The sequence below is a fragment of the Crotalus tigris genome, unplaced genomic scaffold (assembly GCF_016545835.1).
Source record: "Crotalus tigris isolate CLP2741 ecotype Arizona unplaced genomic scaffold, ASM1654583v1 scf7180000017899.1852299, whole genome shotgun sequence".
In the NCBI taxonomy this organism is placed as follows: domain Eukaryota; kingdom Metazoa; phylum Chordata; class Lepidosauria; order Squamata; family Viperidae; genus Crotalus; species Crotalus tigris.
The window spans coordinates 620,648-636,676 of NW_024096711.1; the positions used below are offsets into that span (position 1 = coordinate 620,648).

At 40.9% G+C, this 16,029-nt stretch overlaps 1 protein-coding gene across 3 annotated transcripts; it reads right to left on the bottom strand.

Annotated features, from left to right (window-relative positions):
- Nucleotides 1-191: 191 nt before the first annotated feature.
- LOC120308309 (membrane-spanning 4-domains subfamily A member 15-like) lies at nucleotides 192-15,404 on the bottom strand. Of its 3 annotated transcripts, none has more exons than XM_039344207.1 (7): nucleotides 15,252-15,404; nucleotides 11,586-11,833; nucleotides 10,711-10,839; nucleotides 10,508-10,564; nucleotides 7,108-7,242; nucleotides 4,933-5,061; nucleotides 192-2,639 (listed from the first exon to the last, which is right to left on the bottom strand). In XM_039344207.1, exons 2-7 carry the CDS (start codon nucleotides 11,799-11,801, stop codon nucleotides 2,526-2,528), a joined length of 780 nt encoding a protein of 259 aa, XP_039200141.1. In that variant the 5' UTR covers nucleotides 11,802-11,833; nucleotides 15,252-15,404; the 3' UTR covers nucleotides 192-2,525. The 3 variants fall into 3 exon arrangements, with proteins under 3 accessions (XP_039200141.1, XP_039200140.1, XP_039200142.1); XM_039344206.1 differs by lacking the exon at nucleotides 15,252-15,404 and adding an exon at nucleotides 14,724-14,880; XM_039344208.1 differs by lacking the exon at nucleotides 15,252-15,404 and adding an exon at nucleotides 12,871-12,888.
- Between the last annotated feature and the right edge of the window lie 625 nt (nucleotides 15,405-16,029).

The window sequence follows — 16,029 nt, forward strand, 5'->3', positions numbered from 1 at the left end:
GGAGGGAGTCGCTCCCAGCCTCCGACTGTTCTCCTTGCAGAACTGGATCAAATGAAACCATTCCCTCAATTCATTTGACTCCGCTCCATAACGTTTAAAGCACAATTTTCAGCGTGTTAGTTCTCAGCTCCCCTCAGTGTAACTCACCACAAACTCATAAGAAATAGGAAATGGAAATGAATAGAATAGAATAGGATTAGAAATATTTATTGGCCATGCGTGATTGGACACACAAGGAATTTCTCTCTGGTGCATATGCTCTCAGTGTACATGTAAGCAACAAGTGATAAATCATGATCATACTCACAAAATACATTCATCACAATTATAAAACACTTAGTGATAGTCATAGTATACTAAATAAGTAATCAACATAAATCATACTCGGATACTAAAAAAAAAACAATATAAATTGTAAGATACAGGAAACAATGTTACAGTCATAAGAAGATAAGGAAATAGGTAATAGGAAAAATGAGGATAGTAGTAATACAGCCCTACTAGGTAATTTCACAGTGTTGTGGGGATTAGTTATTTAGCAGAGTGATGGCCTGGGAGGAAAAACTGTCCTTGTGTCTAGTTATTTTGGCTTGCAATGCCCTATAGCAGGCATGTCAAACTGCTGGCCCGCAGACCGGATGCGTCACACCAAAACCATGCCCACTCCATTGCCAGCAATGGGGAAAAAGTCGCAATATGTCACATGACATTATCAGTTTGACATGCCTACCCTATAACATTATCTTGAGGGAATAAATTGAAAGTTTATGTCCAGGCTATGAGAGGGCTATATTTTCACAGCCCTCTTTCTGGACCATGCATTGTACATGTCCTCAATGGAAGGCAGGCTGGTAGCAATTGTTTTTTCTGCAGTTGTAACTATCAGTGGCATTTTTGATGTTAGTTGTCCTTTTTAAATCTTGAGATATTATAGAATCTAGAAACTTGAAGGTCTCTACTGTTGATACTTTGTTGTCTAGTATTGTAAGAAGTGGTAGAATAAGAGGGCTTCTCCTAAAATCTACTATCATTTCTACAGTTTGACTGTGTTCGGTTCAAGATTGTTCTGACCGCACCACAAGGCTGGTTGTTCAACTTCCCGTCTGTACGCAGACTCTTTGAACAAAGGAACTGTTAGTGACACAATTTCAACTGAGCTAGATTATATTCAAGCTATTGCCTATCAAACTTCAAAAACTGTGCAACATGTACATTTTGTGCATTTGTAAAAATCATTGCAGGAGTCAAACTTTTCACCATGACAAGCAAGCAACAAATCTTCTCTACATTCCAATTGAGTCTCTTTAGAAATACACAAGGGATGGGCAACTCTGCAACCTTTATGAACTGTAGACTTCAACTCCCAGAATAGCTGAATCAGCCATGCTGGCTCACGGATCCTGGGAGTTGAAGTCTACAGGTTGTAAAGGGGTCATTATTGCCACCTCCTGCATATTCCCTCCCTAAAAGTATGAATGGCTTTGATTTTGGAATTGCATGTTTACACAATTGTAAACTCTTCAAGGATGCAGCTAATGAGTGTGTTTACAGCTTCCCATGTTGGAGAAGGGACGATAGTCAAAAAACCAATAATAATAATAATAATAATAATAATAAAAATAATAATGGCAATTTGCATGGATTCTGTGTTTTTGATCAGCTTAAGTGCCCTAATAATATGGATTATTTTTGTTATATGCAAACTTCTAATCTGTTTGGGGATCACAGTGACTATGCAACCACTATTACAGGTAGTTCTCCATTTACAACCAGTCATTTAGTGACCATTCAGAGGTACAACGTGACTGAAAAAATTGACTCATGACCAGTCTTCACACACAGCAGTATCCCCACGTTCATTACGATCAAAACTCAGGTACTTGGCAACCAGCACATACGTATAACAGCATGCCAGGCTCAGTGATTGCTATTTGTGACCTTCCCAGCTGGCTTTTAAGAAGTGAATGCGGGAAACCAAATTTGCTTAATGATCACGGGAGTCACTTAACCAGAATAATTTACTAAACAACAACGGCAAAACAGGTCATATATCGGGCACAATTCACTTAACTGCCTCATTTAGCTATGGACGTTCTGGTCCAAATTGCAGTCATAAGTCGAGAACTACAGGTATTGTGTCAATGATATGTTTTATTAATAGTTTATGTTTTAATTTGAGTAGCTGTTTTTCTTTTCTGTAGCATCAGATCTCCTACTTAATTCCATATTTGTCATTTAAAAAACCCCATCTAGAATATGAACAGAAGTGTAATAAACAGCTTCCATCATCCAGTGTAGGAAATTGACTTCCTCATAAATATGCCGATGATTTGCAGCACAAATTCTTGCTTCTTGGGAAGTGTTCTAGCTATTAAACTAGAAGAACTTTTAAATTTGCCACCATTTAATTTGGTGTTTAAAGGTTGTAATTGAAAAACAAACAAGGAAGCTGGAGGACAAAACAAGGTAACACATTGCTTCTCCTGAAACCTCTTCTGCAACACTTCTCCCATTTCCTTCTTGTTTTACTGAGATTTGGTAACCACGTTATCATAGGTCGGTGGAGGAGAAGAAGGATTTGGTTCAGGTGTGTCTGCTCCACCTCCGATGACTTGGTAAGGCACAAAAAGCATGGTTGGCTGTAACAGAAAAGAACAGTCAATACAAAACATACTCAGGGAGGCACCTATTACTCTGGGTAGGAGGAAAAGATTCTCCAGTTGTGTGTTGTTAACTGTGATGCTGCCAGTCTCACCAACAGGCTGTAATCCTTGATAGCCCAAAGTCCGGACAGAGAATTCTTTAAAACTATAAATTAACACACAAATGATTTAGGGCCTGGGCATTTAAGTGACTTTTCCTGATCGAATCTGCCAGCTATTCTCTGTATGGCAGTGTTTCCCAAACTTGACAATTTTAAGGCATGAGGACTTCAACTCCCAGAATTCCACAGCCAGCAACGCTGGCTGTGGAATTCTGGGAGTTGAAGTCCACATGCCTTAAAATTGTCAAGTTTGGGAAACACTGCTGTATGGAATAGATGGTCTTCTGAAATCCGGATGGTACCAACTGGGATGCTCCCCTGGAAAATGGTAAGTGGTAAGAGGAGTGAACTGGCTTCTCCTGAGGACCTTTGGGGAATGATTTTATTTTGTGCATTAGTTTTTATTGCAGTTATATATTGCTTATGTTTTATGTTACTGTATTTGTATGGTTACTGTGTTGTTGTAAACCTCCTAGGGCCCAGCTTAATTTAGGAGCGTATAAATAAATAATATTGTCATGATTTATTCACAAAAGACATCAGGTTATTAACTTATTTTAACAATTTGAAGGTGCGAAAAAGATGCATTTTCCTCCAAGGGAGGTTATTTTTTGGTTTCTGAAATTGCTTCAACTGACAGTTGTTCTGAACAGATATAGGTGCCAATAAAGGAGAATATTTGTAGCTGTTCTGGCCCATATAGCTCTATGGCCCATATAGCTCTATGGCCCAGCTCTATGTTGGAAGGTCTGGCAGTTATTGGGTTAAATGCTAGGTATGTGGATGGGTCAGTGGGAGGAGTTCCAAAGGTCTTGGGGAGACTTCCTGGACACAAGCCACATGGGAATCTCTTTGTCTGTAAGAAGCATGGGCCATGGAAGGTCTCCCTATAAGATGGTATAAAGAGCAAAATCTTCTTACCTAAGGAAAGGATCTGAAAGATGAACAAACATGTATTCCCAGCAGCACCAATCTCAACGTGAACGCAAGTAATCTTTCTCATTAAAATATATTTGTTTGTTATAAGATCGTTTCTTTTGAGTTAACTATCTGACTGGATTTGAAATATAACACTTTTGAATTTGGGTCAGTATAGTAGCACAGGTTTGAAATGAGGGTAACCTGATGTTCTCTGAGCTTGGTTGTTCTTTTGCAGATGTTTTACTGCCCAAATAATAAACCTGCACTGAAGATGTTATCTAATTTGAGTAATGAAACATCTGCAAGAAAGCAACCAAGCTAGAGAGCACCAAGGCCTCCAAGACAGGCATCTCTGCATGCTGATTTAGCTGCTTACAATATTTTTAGAGTTCTTCTGTTTTGTCAGATCCAACCATATTCACCCCTTTCAGTCTTTGTTCTCTCCCATTTTCTCCCTCTCAAATTAATCTGAAGCATTTCTGAAAGGTTGAGAGTATGTTTGTTATTGGTACAAAAGGAAGCCAATTGTCGCTTCTGCCAAACAAGGGACAGATGTGGCTTTTTGACCCACCACAGAACTTGCCAATGCAGAATGGAGGCACTTGGTTGGCAATTCAATTGTTTTCATCTGGTTTTTTCAAAAACCTTTGTAGCTCTGTTAGAATCCCTTTATTGCCACATCTACATTTGGAGATCTTAGGTAGCACATGGTAGTCATGTATTCAGATATTGGTCTGAGACTTAAAAATGTTATTTTTTTTCAAAATGAAAAAAAATCTCATTTTTAAAAAACTGATAGCATTGCGAAAAAATGTGACCAAGTGACACATACTTTAAATTAATATAATAACACCACTAAAGTAAATATATTTAGAACTGAGCCTTCTAAAATGGAGACATGAACTTCTGCATTACTGAATTAAAAAGAGACAACATAAATGTGTTGTATTGATGACATTTCCTCTCTAGCAAAAGAGAAGCTGGGAAAAATTCATGTCATCTAATTATTCATATGCAGAAGCAAATAGCCACAGGGTTTTGGATCAAAATTCAAGCCTCTCCTAGTTATAAAGCTTATTGGGTATCCTGAGCAGCCAATCTCACCTATTCTTCAGGATAATAGCAAAGAAACAAGCAAAAGTTCGGGTTAGGTGGAGTGTAAATATAAAGAAGAAAAATGGACAATCTATTTAACTTTTTTAATAATAAAAACAACTAAAGCTATTATCGAACTATCAAATATTTACCTGGGCATCAGAACAGCAAGTTGCCTGGCACCCAAAGTGTGCAAGTGAAACAGCAATGCAAAACTCCAGCAGACTGAAGAAGAGCAGCAGACTGGAGAAGCCATAACTGACATTCTTTATAGTTGTAATCTGTTGAGAAATTAATGTAGCGGTACGTATTTTATTTTATTTTATTTTATGTGCTACAATATGAAAACAGCTGCTTCCTGGGAGGAACAATTGTATTGGGAAAAACAGAGACAGTGTATAGGTAATCCTCGACTTACAACCACAATTAGGATCAGAGTTTCCACTGTTAAGCAAGGCAGTTAATTGAGTCAAACATAATTTTATCTTTTTGCCACTGTTGTTAAGCAAATTGCTGCAATTAAGGGAATCCTATGGTTGTTAAGTGAAGTTTTAATTAGGTGACTGGGGGAATGGTCATACATGCGAGGAGTGGTCATAGCTTTGAGTGTCACTGAAATCTGAATGGTCACTAAATGAATAGTTCATTCAATTAAAGACTGTCTGTATAGCCTGTGTGATATGAGAAAACCACATTAGGGAACTTTAGCACTTCTTATGCTTTGCAGCATTCTGAAGGGAAATTCCAGATAACACTGAGAATCAAAGGGGGATCAATCATATTTCAGATCCACACATCAAGTTAAATCATTGCACAGTAGCACGTATTTCACCTGAGCCTTGTTTCTCCTTTACGCACCACAAAAAGCTGCTCATGTAAAATGAAGCAGAGAAGAAGAATCCAATGCTCAGTCTCTAAATCATTAGTTTTGCCGATACAGAAATTCTCAGCTCTCCTAACCAAACCGGCTGAAGGACATTGTTCAAGGTGGTAGTAGTGTTAGCAGGCCAGATTGGAGCCTTTGTAGGAATGTGGAATTTGGAGGCCCCGGGTCAGACCACGGTAAGGACATCCCATAATAATGTCCATAATAATAATGTTGTAAAGGCCATAGTATGATGTACATTACTTTATCATTCTTATTCTTATTCTAAGGATATTTAAGCCATAATCTTTCTAGTTCTAGGCTCTTTGGCATTCTGCTGGCCAGGTGATCACTCTAGCTTTGTATGTCAGTGAAAGATGCTCCGTTTTATCTTCGGTCCCTCTGCTTCCTTATTTAAAGGGACATGTTCCCCAGAACAAGGTATTCAGGTTATGATGACTCAAACACAGTTGAATACTTTGGGTGCATGTTCTCCTGAATTACACCAAGAGTCACAAGGGACTGAACTAAAAGCAGTTAAGGCAGAGACTGGCTAGTCCAAGACGGAAAACAACAGGCCTCCCCACTGTCCTAACATATCCAGGCTTGGGTGAAGGGAAATAGATTTTATACACCTTGAGGCTGTTGTTGGATGGGGTCAGAATAAGAGGAGAGGAAAAGTTTTATACCAGTACAGCTAATGACAACTTAAGGTTTCAAATCTTACTCATGGTCTGAGGATAAGGTAAAGGTAACTTCATGGGAAAATTGGCATTAACAGATTAGGATTAAGGGCAACAATGTGATTTAGATTCAGTCAGTCAAAGATATATTATTTCCCTTCATCAATAAGGATGCAGCTAGATCTATTTTATTTACCCAACTTCTTTCCAATCATGTTAGGTTGAAAAGGGGAAAAATCCTGGATGTGATACTACTATGATTTAACACTCATAAGAAAGCAAAGGACAGGACTTTACAAAACAGTAAAATATCAAGCTGTTGATCCCAGATATTGGCATGGTTCTAAACTGTCCACACTTCAGAACTTACCTAATTTTCAGTTTTCTAAAACTCGTGTGGCAAATGCAAAGAAGGGATGAGGATGTGGGGGTGGCAAGAAAACTTGGTATACATGTACAGCTGTATTCTGTTCTATTATCCAATTTTCAAACAATCTAAGCCAACAACCAAATTTTTACATTCTACAGAGAAATAGTCAAAAAGTATGTCTAAAACACATTTACCATTTTTTAAAAAAAGAAATCTATCCAACTCCCCACCCTCCAAAAAACACTGGAAAAGAAAGAAGACATCTAAAAGATCCTACACACTTTGTTCCTCAATGACCAGAAGATTTCAAACAAAACTTAACGAATCTGGGATATCCCTCCTGTATATATAATCTCCTTCTAGATTATACACATGAAGCCAAAATTTAAGAACAAATTGGTTTACTTACGTTTAAATATTCAGTGTTATATAGATAGATATACCTAAAATTAGTACTATTGAAGATCAGCTCACATAGATACAGGATGATACCAGTTAATGCCATTATAGCACTTGTGATGTTCAATCCTACACTGGATTTCACCTGAAACAGCAATGCACCAGAAAGAGAGAAATTACAATTATGGTGTCAGCATAAGTCTTATTAAATGCAGAGCATAAAAACAATTAGCCCCAACTATGATAAAAACAGTGACAGAGAATTTCAATGTATGTTTATGTTTTTTTAAATCTGTTTTATTGATTTTTTTAACATAATCTCATTATTTGAATAACAATTAAATATAGATGTTTTTCTAATATTTCTGCAAATAATTACCACATGAATATAAATTTTCTTTTCTAACTGATCACCTTGCTTTGTCATAGATCCTATTTACAAAATTCTTATTTAAATTTGTTTTCCCCACAATATTCAAAACATTCTTACTGGATAAGATTTTCTCAAAATTAATTACACTTAAGTATTTAAGTCTTTTTCTTCGTATAGGCCATTCTAACACTTTTACATTTCTCATACCTTAAAAAGAGAGAGAGGCTAATGTATATTTATATCCAAAATGTTTCTCTTCTTTTTAACCATATTCAAACATATGTTTAATCTTTAAATGTTCCATTTAATAAATCTAATCTTTTAGATCTATTCAAAACATTTTTATCCATTGAAATTTTCTTAAGATCAATTACACTTAAGTATCTAAAACATTTCCTTTATATAAACCACCCCAACATTTTTATATTTCTCATGTCAAAAAACAAAACACAAAGGAAAATAGAAAGAAAAAATACTGTTACTTGAGGGGCTCATCCCTCTTAAACTAAAATTCATTTATATCCAAAATCTTTCCATTTCTTTAACCATATTCAAACAGATATTTAATTTTTAAATATTCCCTCTGATAAATCCCATCATCTAATTTCTTAATTCTCACTTTGGCCGTCCCCCACCCCAAACATCTTTCCTGATCAATATGCTCTGCTGAATCAAAGAATCTTCCCATAATCTTAATGGATGTTGTTGTAGGTACAAAAGGCAAATCAGGTTAAGATGTTTTTATAGGAAGGTTTCGCCCCTTCCTAATCATTGAAAATCTTTTCCTTTCTTTCTCTTATCATTTTTTGTCCCTCAAGTTCTCGTAGTTCTGGCAGCTCTGTAATCCATTTTGTCAAATCTTTTTTCTTGTCCTCAGACTTATTTTGTAATCTTAGAGTGTAAGTTATCTTTTCCAAGTCCAATATTTCCTGCAAGTTTTTTCCCACCTGGCTTAAGTCATACTTCTTTCTATTGTTAGGTTTCATCTTTAAATTTCTTTCCTCTGGTTTATATTCAGTTGCCTGTTTTATCTGCTCGCTCTCTATTTTTATTTTCTGCAGCACGTCTTGCCTGGCTACTCTTATCATCTTGCATACTGGATGCTGGTTAGGTGGGTGGGGCCCACTGGGAAACGTATATGTAAGGCGCTGGGAGGCGACTGCTCCCAGTGCTGACTTTGCTTGTTGTTTATATGACTAAATGCATGCCAGAAGTTCTGTGATTAAATCCAACCACCCGTGAACTCACCAACTCGTGTCTTCTTGGAGCCAGGGGTATGGTAAGGACTCCAGGCACTCGCTTTGTAGGTAGCCTAAAATGTTTTCTTTTTTTGTCACAGCTATTCTCTGTTATGAAGACATTGAAGGTCACCAAAAACAAGTTATCTTTTCCTGGGGCCAAGAGCCCTCTTTTTTTCACTTTCAGAGGCTTTTTGCTTCATGGATCGTTTTTTTTTTTTCGCCCAGGAAGTCAATTATCAAGTAGAAGACAGAAAATCACTGTTCTTACTTGGTTCCAAGCATGTTATTTACTGTTAGCTTAAAATACTGCTTTTGGGCTACGGCTACTTGTAGCTTAGGCTAGACTCTGAAGTTAAGCTAGCCTTTCTCCTGCTGGTTTCTGGAGGCCTTTTCCCAGACTGATAGGATCGACCATCTCTCCATGATCGACGGGATTTCCCTCCTTCTTTGTTGCCTCTCTGGGGCGACTTCAGGCCCATTTAAGGTCCCCTAACAGGCAGAAATTGGCCATAGAGTGCAGAGCACCACGATCCCTCGGCTGCTGAGGTACTTCACAAAACCGGAAGCATGTATGGGTGTGTTTAATGACAAATAACCAGTCAATGGTGAAACCAGACAACATCCACTAAAATCACAGGTATCAAACAATAGCAACAAGGTTTTCCACAGTGGAAAGGCAAATACCACAATTCATTTGAAGGCTTTTCTAACACTGTCAAATTCCTTCTCTCTGTTTCTAGATGTGAGCCTCCACTGAAGGCCAGGTGGTTAACAGTGACAGGAAAACTGGTAAGGTTATTCACCCAATAACATTCTGGTAAAGAAAGAAATCCCACACTGTTTATTCTAGGACACAATGCACTCTAAGTGTTAAATTTTAATGTTAAGTGGTCTTCTAGCTATACAACATTACAGAGAGGCAACTAGTGAGATGGGAATAAAGAAACCCTTGGAGACAGTTGTGAGAAATCTGAATGTTTAAAAATTGCTCTGTTTTTAGTTCTCCTCTGTCAGGAATGTAGTATTTTTCTATCAAGATGGTTGTTTCTCTTGAATCCACACTATGTTCCTTTACAAGACAAAAACATTTCTGTGTTGCCATGAATACTTTAAACCAAGGAAAAACAGGAGAGAAGAAAGCAAGCTCTTTGCAGGAGGCCTACCATCAGCTCTCTTCTCTCTTTGATTCCCAGAATGAGACTCACACTTGTTCCATACTTTTACTCCTAATACACTGAGCTTCTTTCTAATGTTGCTTCCATGTAGGAATACTTCTGAAACAGGAACCTCTGTCAACATGGAGGAGGAGAAGGAGGAGGAGGCATGTTGGTGGTTGGTGGTCTGGTTCAAAACTAGAGAATGCAAGGACGCACCTCTTTGTTCAGGACTAGCACCAATACCAGTAACAACTAAGGAAGCTCTAATAGAAGAAGCACCCACGTCATGGTCATTGACTCTCTCAGGCTTCTCTCATTTTCGTCATGGTACAGACAGGACCTGCAGTGTTGTAGGTTGCACCTCAGGAAGGGAACTTGGGAAGAAGCCCATCGCAAAATGGGGACCAGGGGAGGCTCCAGTTCTAGATGGTTGAACATTCTCTATTTGTGACATAGAACTTTCAATGGAAGCAAAGCTTGGAAGCAAAAGTTGATCAAAGAAGGGTGGGGGGGTTAGTTTGCTTTTCTTTCCCAAATGTTGATTTAAGCCTGAGCAGTATCTGAAGACAATATAAAGAATGCTAAGTGATTATGAAGAAACAACATAAAAGAAATTCAAATGCTATATAACTTTCTCACCAAACCACAATTTGGACGGTTCACAGCTGCTACACATAGTGATCCAGAAGAAATGAACTATGGGAAAAGAAAAACATTGACTTTAGTACAATCTGGCACCCATAAGAAACCAGGGAGGTTCTAGTGCAAACAGGATTTTTATAGGTACCTGTTAGCCATTAATACCAAAGTGCATGACTGAATGGAAATTTGCACATACTTACAAATATCCCTCCCCAAAAGGGATAACCTCCAATTACAGACAAGATAAGGTAGTAAGAGGGAAACAAAGTGAGACAAATTGTGACAGCTCCAAAGCCAATGTGGATCAACCCAATCATGATCTGGATGGCCTATGGAAGGAACACATACAAAATAAGAAAAATTAGTTCTCTGAATCTGAGAAAGAGAAACGTTCTAATTTGTTAGCACCCCTGGAAAAGCATCACTTTCTATCCCTCTTTGAAAGATCCTTGAAAGGGGTTGGGGCTTCTAAGCTTCCAGGGCAGGTGTTGACCCAAGGCCTGGGTTCCTATGGTGAAAAATTCAAATGGGGGGGGGAAGGGACAGTTTGAGACACCATTGTCACTATGTACTGGACATTTCCTCGAGATTATGATCTAGTTTCACCTTGAGTGAGGCTGCTCTTGTCAGGAAGATAGGTAAGAATATCAAGATGGGCCTTTGAGAGAGGAATGTCACTTTGCTCATTACAGACTCCTCTGCAAGAGGAAGTTAAGCATGGTCATCATAAGACAAAGCAACTTCAAACGGCTCGGGCTGGAGCCAATCTATAAACAAGTTCTTCTGGAGAAAAGCCCAAGAGTTGCACTTCTCAGAGGGAAAAAAAGATCTGGCTGAAACTATGGCTGAGCTCCACTTTCTCAGTAAAAGAGCAAAGAAAAGGAATGCATGTGAGTGAGAACATTTGGTAGAAACACAAAAGAAACTACCAGGAAGAGCAGAGATTTCTGAAGTATATTCCAGAACCAGACAACAGCCAAGCCAAGTTCCAGAACTTCAACATGGGGCTCACAGGTCTCTACACAGCTCTAAACCTTAATGGCCTTCAAACAGGCACATAGCAAAGCACACATACCCCGAGCACTTTGGTCTCAGCACTGAGGAATCTCTCCATAGGACCCTTTTGGAGGACTTGTTGAGGAGCACTGGTGGAAATTCCAAGTTGCTGGACCACATACTGTGGATATGGAGTTGCTCCAGATGCCTGAAGAGCAACACCCGGTAATCCTGGGGCCATTTGGATTACATTCGCTCCATTAGAAGGGATGACAAATATGGATCCAGTAGCCATGCTTGCTGGAAGTGTTGCCACAACTCAGGTACCTGCAAACAAACAAGTGAAGAAAGTTAATGTCTTCACACCAAGGAGGCAAAGCCTGGCTCTTCTCATTAATCTCACTTTATGAGATAACATTTGCCTGTAATAAAACTGAAGATTATTTCCAGAAGGGTTCAAGGAGCCACATACAACTTTCTCAGGGATTAAAAATATTTCCTTTCCCCATATTCAGCCGGAACCAAAAAAGTTTCTTTGTTGAGAAGTGAAATGTTTTCAAGGAGAAAAAAAGAACTCCAGTTGCCTTTTGAAAAGCACCTGTGGGACAACCATGGCCTGGAAGATTGAGAATCTCCATAGACATCAGAGAGAAAAAGTTAATGAGAACATGGAGAACCTGCTTATTGTTATGACCCAGGGGGTCAAGGCAAAGCAGCCTCTAGAGCAGTGGTTCTCAATCTTTTTATAGCCGCGACCCCGGTCATAAGTCGAGGACTACTGGCCCGGGAGCGCCGCGCATGCGTCGTGCCGCCCCCTGCGCCAGCTGAGGCATAGCCAGCAAGGGGCCGCAGCAGGCAGGGTGACTACCGGCTGGGCCACCAGCTGGCCCAGCCCAAGGCAGGTAAGGCACCCGCCGAGCCCCACGCGCACCAGCAACCCTCCCTGCGCCCGCCGCTGCCCCACTAGGCTTACCTTGGACGCTGCCCGTTTGGGGCGTCGGCAGGCAGGCCCAGGCGCTTCCGGGCAGCTGTGGCGGCACAGGGCGACCATCGGCTGGGCTACCAGCTGGCCCAGCCCAAGGCAGGTAAGGCACCTGCTAGGCCCCAAGCGCACCAGCAACCCTCCCTGCGCCCGCCACTGCCCTGCTAGGCTTACTTTGGCCGTCGCCCATTCGGGGTGGCGGCAGGCAGGCTCAGGCGCTCCCAGGCAGCCGCGACAGCAGTGGCGCAGGGCGACTACCGGCTGGGCCACCAGCTGGCCCAGCCCAAGGCAGGTAAAGCACCTGCAGGGCCCCACGCGTGCCAGCAACCCTCCCTGCGCCCACCGGCCTCCCACCTCCCACCCCAGGCCCTCTTTTACTTACTTTTTAGTTGCTCAGCAGGGAGGGAAGCTCTGCAGACTGTTCCCCTTGCAGCAACGTTTGCAGACTGGGGCTTTTGGCAGGCTCAGCAGGGCAGAGACTGCCCTGGACAATTCCTATTGGCTTTTGAAAGCCAATAGAATTAGACTCTGTTCAAGAGAGTCTATTCTATTGGCTTTCGAAAGCCAATAGAATAAGAGGGAGTAGCAGAGCTAAGGAAAAGGGGAAAAATGGCGGATCGCGTTGTTTGGCGACCCCATGAAATGGTCATTCGACCCCAAATGGGGTCGCAACCCACAGGTTGAGAACCGCTGCTCTAGAGTTCTTTATTTCTCTTAGCAAATATTCCAGCCAATGGACTTCCAACAACAGGTACGGCTTCACCCTCACACAAGGCACAGACTCCCAAAAACAGTCCCAGTAGTACTAAGAAAGCCCACAGAGTAGGAGCAAAGTCCAGGGCAGTCCTCAAGGTTCTACCAGGCAGGGTCCAGGCCCAATACAAGATCACTCCTCAGAACAAGAAACAAGTCCCAGAAAAGAAGCAGTTCCAAAGCTCCAGTGAAGCAAAGCCACAAAAGGGCGAGGTCCAAAACAAAATGCAAAGAGCAATCTTCCACAAGAGGCAAGGCAAGGCAAACAGCAACAGGCACAAGTAAAAGCCGGGAGAGTGTAAGCCAAAGCAGTTACAGTTAAGGCAGTTACAGGCAATCAGGAAGAGTGGCCCTGTCACGAGGGCAATGAGTAGGCAATGGGATCAGCAAGGGGATAAAAAGAACTTTCCCACCCCCTAAGCCCCACTCTGAGGACGCTGGCAGAGGACCAGCGAAAGCTAAGTTATTTTAATCTTGTATATAACTGTTTTTATTGTTTTAAATGTTGTTTTAACAATAAATAACTGGAGTATACTCTTCCGGAGATCGAAGATTGCATCATTGAGCAAATATGCCTAGGATTCGTATTTTTACAACCATTAAGGATATATATATAATATATATATATATATGTAGATGCTTTAGATTGGGAAATTAGTTATATAAAAGCAAATGTTTTATGCTTTAGGTATAGGTGATTGCTTACATGAAAAGAGCAAGGTAAGGGGAGGGGGGAAAGGAGTTAAGGATGGAGCCTGGGTTGCTGTGTATGAGTCATCATCTAGAAATTATTTTTTTGTGCCATCTTATGCCTAGCACCAAGATCAGATCTCTTTGTTCTGGAAAGGTATAAAAGGTGGAAGACATCTTTCCTGGTTGTTGCCTTTATCTCTCTACCAGCCACAAACAGAGACGGGGTCACACAACTCTATTTTGATCAAAATAAAAGTTGTTTGCTTGCTGAAACCTCGGCTCAGGAGTTTCTTTGGCTCTTTTAAATTCCTGAGTAATTGTGAGGCTAAGTGGAAAACCTTACAGTACAAAATCAGCAGGGGATCAAATAAATTTTTCCCTCACTGTAATAACTCTCCGGATGTTTAAAACCCTGACCCAATGGCCCGAATTAATCCCACGGTTGCTATTTGTACAGACCTCAGGAGGAAGCTACTTCCTTCCCTCTTGGAAGTCCAAGTTAAGGGGAGCTCCACTCACCCACCCACCTTTGAAGGGCGAACTTCAAATATTGACTCTTTGTAAGTTTACAGGGCGCCTGTGCGCGTATATGGCACTTCCATCGTGGCAAGATTGATTGCAAACTCTTTCCTGTCCGCTAATTCTCCCCTGAAATGCGCCCGTCTAGAAGACCTTCGGTGACGGCGTGGCTGAGAAGACCGCGGGTGGATGGCTGTGCAGGGGAGAAGCGGCAGGCAAAGAATTAATTCCATATTATTATTTTTTAAAAAGTAATCAGAATCTACTCACAACAACCGATCAAGACGACACACAACAAGGAAAACGAAAGTAACTTAACGGAAACAAGTGGAGGGCGGGGTTACGCCGCCTACTAAAATGAGGGATTTACTCGTAGCTTAATCGAGGACTCCTGAAAAAACTTCTTTTTCCTCTTTAACTGTTGCAACTAATAACAGTTTGGGGGCCAGGAATCTTCTGTTTATTCAGAAATGAGAGTAAAATTATCCAAGTTTACAACATCCTGCTATTCCCGGGCTAAAACGAATCACTGAAACCAAACGTATCCCTCGAATCTTTCGCTTCCTCCCAAAGTACGCAAGTCACGCGCTTGAAGGAACTCGTTTTGAACCCCTTGGATTCTTCTACAACCTTTGCAGGAACCACTAGAAAGAGAAACAAGAGGACGTACACTGTGATCACAGCCTCCGCGTCCGTTCCCCCTTCTGTCTCCTGGACCTCTTTAAGTAGACCTAGTGAGCGGAGAAGATTCCCCCCCCCCCTTCCCTCCACCGAAGCTCTCCGTAGCTTTCGGCTTACTCTTTTTGGCCCTTTAACAGGCAAAGTCGCAATGGAGGGAGTCGATCCCAGCCTCCGACTGCTCTCCTTGCGGAACTCTCCCTGGGAACCTCAGAGACCGCTGAAACGCCTGGACCACCATATCGTTTGGCCACTAAGCAGATGCCAAAGGCAAATCCTCTCCGTGCATTGGCAAAGTTAGCATATGGGTTAATCTATTATGTTTCCTTCTGCACTAATTTAAACTGAGCATTTGCTTTTGAGTTGACTACTATTGGAGAGTCCCCCATTCTTTCAGATGCATGTTACACGGGAGCGCCCTCTAGAGTCCTGATCCTCCTATTGCTAGTTTGTATAGGCCTGTGCCACAAACTTCTACGCGGGGTGTGTGTGTAGGGTAGATCGCTTCAACGCTATAGTGTTTTGGAAAGGGAGACAGCTTCTGCCCCCTTTCCTCCTCCCCACGAGCTATGCTAATCCCAGATTTTAAAAAGCTGCTTGTCGTTATCTCTTTCAGATGCCAAGATAATTTCCCTATATTATAATATTGGTTTTTCAGTCTTGTTTAGTTCAACAGTTCATGTCGAGGGGAAATTAGACAGGTGTTTCAATCAATGGGATGATAATCAAGTGTGAGCGTGGCAGGTCCAGTTACCTGACACAATATAATTCTGAAGTTAAGAAGAGGCAAGAGGAAATCACAATATAAGCTGCAAAGAGAGAAAAAGAAAACATAAGAGGGAGATAATGTATTGGTGGACAATGTGGCCTTATAAGAAAATTATCAATACTTAATTCA

What these genes read in the sequence shown, in the direction of transcription:
- LOC120308309 (XM_039344207.1), bottom strand. Translation starts at nt 11,801, where the DNA reads ATGGCTACTGGATCCATATTTGTCATCCCTTCTAATGGAGCGAATGTA. An exon ending in CCTTTTGGGGAGGGATATTT is followed by an intron (nt 10,565 to 10,710) that starts GTAAGTATGTGC and finishes CTTTTCCCATAG; the next exon opens with TTCATTTCTTCTGGATCACT. An exon ending in ATAACACTGAATATTTAAAC is followed by an intron (nt 5,062 to 7,107) that starts GTAAGTAAACCA and finishes ATTTCTCAACAG; the next exon opens with ATTACAACTATAAAGAATGT.